The sequence below is a fragment of the Lepeophtheirus salmonis genome, chromosome 5 (assembly GCF_016086655.4).
Source record: "Lepeophtheirus salmonis chromosome 5, UVic_Lsal_1.4, whole genome shotgun sequence".
In the NCBI taxonomy this organism is placed as follows: domain Eukaryota; kingdom Metazoa; phylum Arthropoda; class Copepoda; order Siphonostomatoida; family Caligidae; genus Lepeophtheirus; species Lepeophtheirus salmonis.
In genome coordinates this window covers 56,464,157-56,472,783 of record NC_052135.2, presented here as the reverse complement: position 1 = coordinate 56,472,783, position 8,627 = coordinate 56,464,157, and the positions used below count along the sequence as shown (strand labels likewise).

The 8,627-nt window shown below is 31.1% G+C and overlaps 1 protein-coding gene across 1 annotated transcript; it reads right to left on the bottom strand.

The window, feature by feature from the left end:
- Nucleotides 1-1,236: 1,236 nt before the first annotated feature.
- On the bottom strand, nucleotides 1,237-7,168 carry LOC121118843 (uncharacterized). Its single transcript, XM_040713440.2, has 3 exons — nucleotides 6,840-7,168; nucleotides 6,501-6,778; nucleotides 1,237-1,814 (listed from the first exon to the last, which is right to left on the bottom strand). Exons 1-3 carry the CDS (start codon nucleotides 7,120-7,122, stop codon nucleotides 1,470-1,472), a joined length of 906 nt encoding a protein of 301 aa, XP_040569374.1. The 5' UTR covers nucleotides 7,123-7,168; the 3' UTR covers nucleotides 1,237-1,469.
- Between the last annotated feature and the right edge of the window lie 1,459 nt (nucleotides 7,169-8,627).

Genomic DNA, 8,627 nt, shown 5'->3' with positions numbered 1-8,627 from the left:
CAATATATATTATGTAGTCATCATCATTCTTCTTCTTCCCCTCCAAAAAGAAGCAATAAAATGATCAAAATCACCGAAAATCAAACAGACATATGTATATGTATATAATTATAAAAAGCATTACTCCGACTGGGTCGGCCACTCACTCCAACATCTCTTCCTTTTTTTATAGAGAAAAAAGTGTGAAATTACCCTTTTTGAGTGAACCCCTAGTTCTGAGGTAGTAAAAATCGTCTTTAAATAAATATTTAGGTTTGAAAAAAATAATAGTACTTAATTATGTATTTTATTTTATGAGGTGAAAGAAACGAAACTATGTAATTCATGACGTCACATAAAGAGTTTTGTTTATTGTAGGTGTGTGTCACTACTGACATCATGGAAACAAAATTATCTCATGTTCTTAGGATACATATCTATTAAATTGATGTATGTGAATATAATGTTTATTTACGTAAATATTATACAGGGCATTAATTCACTTTCTCAAAGATTTACAGTGTTTTTTATTGTTAAGTTTTGATTTTTTCTGCTTGTTTTCCCTAATCTGTATTATTAACAACGTTAATGGGTTGAATTCAAATAGAGCATGATTAAACCTAATAAAACATAAATATACGCAAGATGACGGAAATGTACTTAGCTGACGTTATAAACAAAATACTAATAAACAATAATTTACGCAAGATGGCGCTACTATCCTCAGTTATTTACACAAACTACTATTAAGGTCTAAGTTAAGTTAAGTTATGGGTATTTTTAATAGTCTAGTAGTTGGGACCAAATAGCTAAGATTTTACCAACTGATTTTCGGCCTTTTTCTATTTTTTTTTCCAACTGAATTAACAAGGTAAGGCCTGCGAAGAAAAAAAGAAAAAAGATGCATAAAGTAAAGTAACATCATATATCTACGAACATTTATCTCCTCAAGGGAAATAAACAAGCCCGTTTGCTACCTTGTTTTAAAGCTTTAGGAAGAATTGACTATCTACTCAGGGGCGTCCGCAGGATATATATATATTTTGGGGGAGGGTTTTTGGAATTTTTTTTAAAATTTCAATTTTTCGTAATTTGGTCAGATGACAGAAATCCTTTATAAAATCTTACCCCAATTTTTTTTTTCTGCAAATCGAAAATTGAAGCTGCATGAAACCCTGCTACTACATCTGATTTAGGGCTTATTTTCTGTTTCTTTTAAATGAGAAGTTTGCAAGATACAATAAAATTAAGGATGTGTATGTATTATAAATATATTATTAAAAAGAAGCAAACGAAAGTATAAGTACATAATTTTATGCATGCAGTAAAATAAACAAGAGAGGTTATACCTAATGATAGTATAGCCTCTTATTCAATAGATATTCTTATAAATTATAATTATTCTTATGATATCACAGGTCCAAAGGGGAAATGAATAGGAAATATGTAAAATGAGACAAACACACAAAACGCAAACACAAACAAACACATCAATCCACTTTAATTTCATCCAACATGGTGGAATCCGGAACGATACCGGATTGCAAATACTTCAACCCATGCGAATGATCCTCTTCATCCTCTGAGGAGCATGAGGAGATCTCTCCATCCCCTTCTTCAACGTCTCCTTGGATATAATGGGACTCCTTCTCTTTCTTGATGAGTCCCAGAGGCTTCATCGTCATCACATTTGTTGCTTCCTTAGAGGAAGAGGGTTGAGAGGAGCTGGCGGCTGAGGCAGCTGCTGCCGCCTTGAGACGTCTCTCTTGCTCACGTTTCTCTTTGGACTCCTGGTGTCGCCATTTCATTCGTCTATTTTGAAACCAGACCTTGACCTATAATAATTATTATGAATTTGATTATAAGTTTCAATGATTATATTTATTATTATGTATGTATTCATAGTAACAAGGGCTGGTGATAGAGACGCAGAATAATTGATAAGATCTATTTTATATGTATACTATAAAAATTCAGCGATAAGAATAGATATACATTGTATGTATATTTTTGCAAATTGAAACTAGATACCCTGAATATTTCTCGAGATCCATTCTCATTGTCGAATGCATTTAGTAATTATTTAATGTTTTAGTAGTTCTTGATTGATAAAACACTGATAAATATTTATTAGTATCTATGTCAGTATATAGTACATGTGACCCGTCAATACAAAGACAAGCTAGAATTATTTTTTCTCAAAATTAAGTGTGAGTTACATTCGTTTTCTTGGACGAATATTCGTCACTTTCAATTTACAAATTTTTCTTATTAACCCATTCAGTGTGTAGAAAATTGAAATAAAATGTACCAAAATCTATTGTCACAATAGAAAAAAAAAAGAGAAATTTGCAGATTTAATTTGAAAGTACATATCAGGCCAATATGAGTCTCTCAAATCAAATAAAGGTTCCAAACTATCAAAGGCGTCCACAGGATGATATATAGTAGATATACATATATATATATATTTTATTTTTTTTTTTGGGGGGACTTGTTTTTTTGGCGATTTTTTTTGGAAACAATTATGAAAAATTAAATTTTTTGGCGATTTCCTTCAAAAATTTGCAGGTGTTAAAAAAAATTAATTTTTATGTAAAAATATCTTAAATATTAAATATTTTTGAAAAAAAAATTGAAAAATTATATTAAATTTTATAATAAAAAGTACAGACCCTCCACCCTACTCCGCACGGACGCCCCTGACTATAGTCAACATTCTTGAATACCTTAATTCATCCCGAAATTTGAATACAAAGCCTATAATTGTCTCAAATGTGCTTATGTAATATTGAGTTGTATGTATATAAGATTACAAAATTAATTGGGATTTCTTTTTTGATAATTTTTGTTCAAGGTTGTTTTTATGACGATGCACTGCATATTGAGCATTGAGGGTCAAACTGTCGTAACTTAAAAATTACAAATATTAGTTTTATTGCATCTATGTTATCGTAGAAGTCTAATATTTAATTTCTGATCCTTAGCAACAAAGAAATTCAGATTGTTGAAATAAATTTATCAAATCCCTTTTATTGTAAAAATTGTAAAACACCATTATTCAAAATGAAAAAAACTAATTTCAGACTTAATTCTGTAAAGTTAATATTTGAGTTACAACAATTTGGCTCTCAGCCTTTTATACGTATATTCATATACAATAGAATCCTGGATTTCGAGCCTAATTCATTGAGAAGCGATACAGTCGAGTCCACATAAAAAAAAATCTATTAACGGATCAATTTGTTGTACACTATTAAGCTTTCCTTTTCAAGCATAAATTTATGTGCAATAAGATCAAAGTCAAAAAATAAATTTTAAATAAGAAACTCATCATTAAAACAGTAAATTGAACAACTACAGTGTGGTCTATATATATATCGACATTGATCGGCATGTGATCGAAGCACAAACTGTTTTTCTTTTTTAAAGTCACAAGACTCGGGTTGGATTCATAAATTATTTTATTTATTCCTATTGGTCGAGTTACATCGATTAAATATAAGTTAACATTTTATTAAGAAATTGCAGTCAATACAAATATTATTCGTATACTGCGTTACGGACTGAGTATGGAACATACACAAATTTAGTTCAATTGAAATATTTATACCGAGTGGGTTGTTCACTAAGCACCGGTGCCGAAATGTATTTTAAAGTGGGGGCCAAATTATAAAATAAAATGGTGACGTAAACCATGGCGTCCATAGTTGTTGTTTTTTTGTGTGTGGGGGAGGGGGGTGAGCAGCTGGGCTTTGGGCTTTTTTTGGACTAAAAAGTTGTTTTTTTTGACAAATACCCAAATTGAAGGTTATTATCTTTTTTTCTAAACTTATGACATTTAATTTTTTTTAGACAAAATAAATTTCTTTATATTGTGATACCTATAAGTTTTTAGCAAAAGTGTGGGGGTGATGGTCCCTATGACGTTATCCTGTCGGGGCCACTTTCATCAAGATATGTTGTGCCATTGGATTTTAAAGTTTTATTTGAGTTCAGATGCAAAGATTTCTGCCACTTTGTGTCAAACTCCGAGTATGCCGAATACTGATGTCGGGACCGGTTTTAGCCTGAGCGTGGCTTGTGCTGCAAATAAATGTATAAGGTCTTTTTCTTCCTTTCCCTTTTTCAAATGAAAAAAGAAAATTTTTTATTTATTATATTTCATAATGACAAATTTTTAAAGAAAAGGTCAAGCCTTCTTTGACATTTTTATAAATGTATGTCCATACTTCATTTATTGATTTAAAAAAAAAAAATATATATAATATTGATTTCATTTATTAAAAAATATTCTTTTTCCCATTTCTTCTTAATATAAAGTATATCCAGCGCGGGACCTGGAACAATTGTCTCCCTAAAACCGACCCTGATTGAAAAGGCAGAATTCTGGTGTTCTACTGTATTTCAATCTTTGGATATGTCTTATCAAGTATAGCTTATATCTACTAGTAAGACACATTCAAACTAATTAAATTTAATTATCTAATTAAACCCATGTAGTGCGTCTGCCTTTCATAAATGGGTCAGGATACTGAGTCATGCCGAAAAAAGAAGATGAGTCTCTTAAATCCCTATCAAAACCATTACTCCTTATCAAAATAGTATTTAATGTCAGCGAAAAGGGATTTAAAAGTCATGTGCAATAAAAGTTTAATTTTTATGTACATATAATAAAATTAATTTTTTTTAGGGGAGGATCGAATAATTCATGTGTGGAGCGTCAACATAAATAAAATCTTGAACAAAAATCAAGAAATGGAGAAAATCCAATTAAAAAAAAATCTTATAGACTGTACAACCCAATATTTCATAGACCCATTTGAGACAATTAAAGGGTTATCATTCAAATTTATGGGATGAGTTAAGGTACACAAGAGTTTTAACTATAGTTTATAGCATTTATTTGATTTATGAAACTTATATAGGCCCCGTATGACCCTTTCAAATATTTTTTTTTCTTTCTCATTCTTTGTTTGTGACGATCCATTTTGGATAATTTAAAAACAATTTGCGGCACCTCCAAGTGAACAATACAGTTTTTATTACACATTCACTATACAAAACATCATCCTAGATTGCTTTTGTGTTGACAGGCCACATATAATTTATTTTTTTCTGGGAGATCAAATGCTACACTTTTTGGTAGAGTTTGGAAATGATTATTTTTCCAATGAATCCTGGAGAGAGAAAAGTCCTAGTGTTTGTGTATGACATCTGAGATGACAACATACACTCCGAGCCTCGCCTCTGTATTTCCAGCTGTACAATCTAGAACTAATGGCAATTTGCGGATAATTAATGATTTATCATTCATATCCTCTTCTTCATACAATCATATATTTATTTATTCTTAGTTAAGAGAGCCATAAAAGTTAGCCATACCCATTAGAATAAATCCGCCATTAAGATGGACTGGAGATGAACGATGTGATCCAAGGATGATGTACATTGTATGTATGTTCTTTTCTTAATGGGATATTTATTCAAGAAATGCAGTTATTTTTAACTCCAATTTCCATTCCTACAATTTGACCCCTTCTTGATCGACAAGATAATTCTTAAATATGATATCTACATATATTACTGTATATTCCACACATTCATTTCAATAGTCGATTATTTATAGAGTGAATGAACCTTTACACATGTGGTGACTCAAGATAAAAACAATCTTGAACTAAAATCAAGAAAAGGAGTATTTATGTTTCTACAGCAGAAACTGTCATTACCCCCCAATTTTGAATCATGTGTATAATAATAATGGCCTCAGGCCTGATTTTATTTGGTCCAGTTCAGTTTTATGACCGTCTTATCAGTTCTTGGGACTGGTCCTTCAAACTATCAGTACAAGAACTGATTAAAAAAAGAAGAATTAAAGTTGATTTGTACTATCAAGGAGAGAAATTGATAGGTTTTTAGGACTCATATTCAGGACTGAACTGGACGTGACGACAGTCTTCAATCCTAAATATGGACTAACGCAACACTATTAATAGCAATAAAAAAAATTCTAAATCCAAAATAACTTTAAATCTAAACATTTCCAAAAATTTAGTCATTATTTGTTTAATATGAAAAAAGGTTATTCGTTCCAATTACTCTATAGATTTTCAAAATGTTTCTATCTCAAATTTGTTATTAATAAAAAGAAATAAAAACTGTTTTCAAAATTGTAAAAAATGTAATTGTATAATTTAGAATTACATTCTGGCTACGGTGACACACAGCCTCATATTGCATAGATGTATTTGAATCAATTATAGACTTATTATTGTAATTAATGGGATGTGTTAAGATAACCAAGAATTGTAGCCATTTTTTTTTTTTTTTTTGTGAGGATCAATTTTGTCTACTTTAAGTACAATTATCGACACAAAGAAAGGTTAATAGGAATAATTTGATGATAGAAATTGACTATTATTCGTCTCATAATAATACAAATGTAAATCACGGCCAATTTTTCTAAAAATTATTCTAGCTTACCTTTGAGTTAACTCAAGTTACTATTATCTCCTTACCTGAGCATCCGTTAATTTCAATTCGTAGGCGAGTTGTCTTCTATCTGGCTTTGTAATATATTTCTGTATCTGGAATCGCTTTTCAAGTCCCTTTCTTTGAAAGTTAGAGAAGACGGCCCTAGTCCAAGACTTTTTCCTTTTCCCACCAAAAGTAAGCTGAGAGCCATTAAGTGGATGGTGCAGGCCTAGAAGAGGATGTGGAAGGAAGCCGGATCCGAATGTATGGGGCGAGTGATGATGATGACTGAATAATTCACTTGCTCCTGTTCGATAGAATTCTAAAAATAAAGAAAACTTGATCAAGGAGGCAATTCCTGATTGGTATTTGAGTTGGTTTACGTGGATATAAGCCTGAAAAAAAGGAAGATGCAGCGGCATTTGGAGGGACTAATCGCATAGGTTGTGGAAGAGCCATGGGTCGTAGAGGGGTTTCATGGGGATCGTTAGAAGGTAGTTCTCCAAAGAATGGTGAAGATTTCTTTTTGCCATCCTTTTGATTCGTGGATATCTCTTCCCTCACGGAGAAGAGATGTGAAGAAGTTTCATTTCCTCTAGATTCTAATAATCTATCAACTCCAAAGTTTAATTTCACTCCCTCCACGTTCGTCAAGTCCGACATCATGTGAAACTGACGACTCCACTAGGTTACACACCTTACATGATAATAAAAATACTTTATGTTCTGTTACCTTTTACGCGCTTACTTTTCAGGCCTGCTCGAAGCAGTTGCACGAATCTATTACATGAAAAGGATGTGACTGCATGAAGTATTTCTAACGACCAATAAAAAATCTTCTGCTAGGCGGAGACTTAAATTGTGGAACCATTCCATTGTATCGACTGTAATTTGTTTTACCTTAAACAAAATAATAATGAATTAGGGTCCCATTACCATTATTCATAATGGCTCTTAGATTTCTAAGTGATTTGGTAAAAGTGTGGCAAATTTAACACGCCAATAAATCAATAATTGAAGGGTGGATCCATTACAGCACGAATATCAACACTACCACCAAGGGTTTTACAACATTTTATCTAACATCTGTTTATAATATGTATAATCCACTAACTCAAATTACATACATCATATAAATGATATGTAAATTTAGATAGTTGAAGTTGCAAGAGAGAAATATCTCATATATTTTATTAAATCCTTTGATAGTTTGTGAGACCAATATTTATCTATAATGGGGTGACGTAATAGTTCATGATGTCCATTGAAGGTTATCAATACACATGTATATTGTGGTGCGACATGCATCATAAAATGAAAAAAAAAACTAATGATTAATCTTTTTACTTTTATAGAATAATAATAACGTAATTTATATTAAAACAAGGGTTAAAAATGTCAAATACTGTTTTGAAGGTTTTGTATTGCAATTGAGTTCATATTTCACAGTAATTAATTTATATATTGATTGGTTTATCATTTTGTGCAGTTTTTTGCTCCAAAATTTGGATGTTAATATATATATAGCACATGGGCTGAAAAGTCCCACACTTTTTTTTCTTCAAATTATTAGGATTTTTATATTCACTTTGTAGAGCAGAGTCCTCATAACACTTTTCAAGCCATTGCTGAGCTTGAACGGTATTTTTTACCATCAAGAAGCAGTGTAAAATGAAAACACCAACTAGAGAACAAATTTTGAAGGCTGTCTTTTGAATACAATAAAAATTAGTTGAATTAAAAAAAAAACATCTATGTGTGAAGCCTGGGGTTTTTTAGCCCGTGTGTTATGTATTTGCTGTTGAAAATTTATAGTAAATATAAAATGTTGTTGTTTTTCGCAAAAGTTCAAAATACTAGTCTTATCAGAATAGTATAAATTTTCTACCGGTCACAGTACCCAAATAAGTTCCAGTTTTTTGGTATTTTTTGATACTTTTTCGACTAAAAATATAAACGCTAAAACGTTATTGCCAATTAACAAGCAATTACAGGGGCGTTTACATAATTATTGTTTTGAGTTTGAGGGGTTACGTCATCAAGTTGAGGTATAAGTACTGGTTTTAATATCAGTTTAGTAAAGTACCGTTATTAGTTATAGTAAATTCCAAATCTGGCAAGTAGTTTATTTTTTAGACGAGACAAAAACAATAAAATGTAATATTTAGTTC

Coding starts and splice junctions, on each gene's coding strand:
- LOC121118843 (XM_040713440.2), bottom strand. CDS start 7,122: ATGATGTCGGACTTGACGAACGTGGAGGGAGTGAAATTAAACTTTGGA. Junction 6,779..6,839: donor TTTTTCAGGCTTATATCCAC/GTAAACCAACTC, acceptor CTTTATTTTTAG/AATTCTATCGAACAGGAGCA. Junction 1,815..6,500: donor TGAAATTAACGGATGCTCAG/GTAAGGAGATAA, acceptor TAATTATTATAG/GTCAAGGTCTGGTTTCAAAA.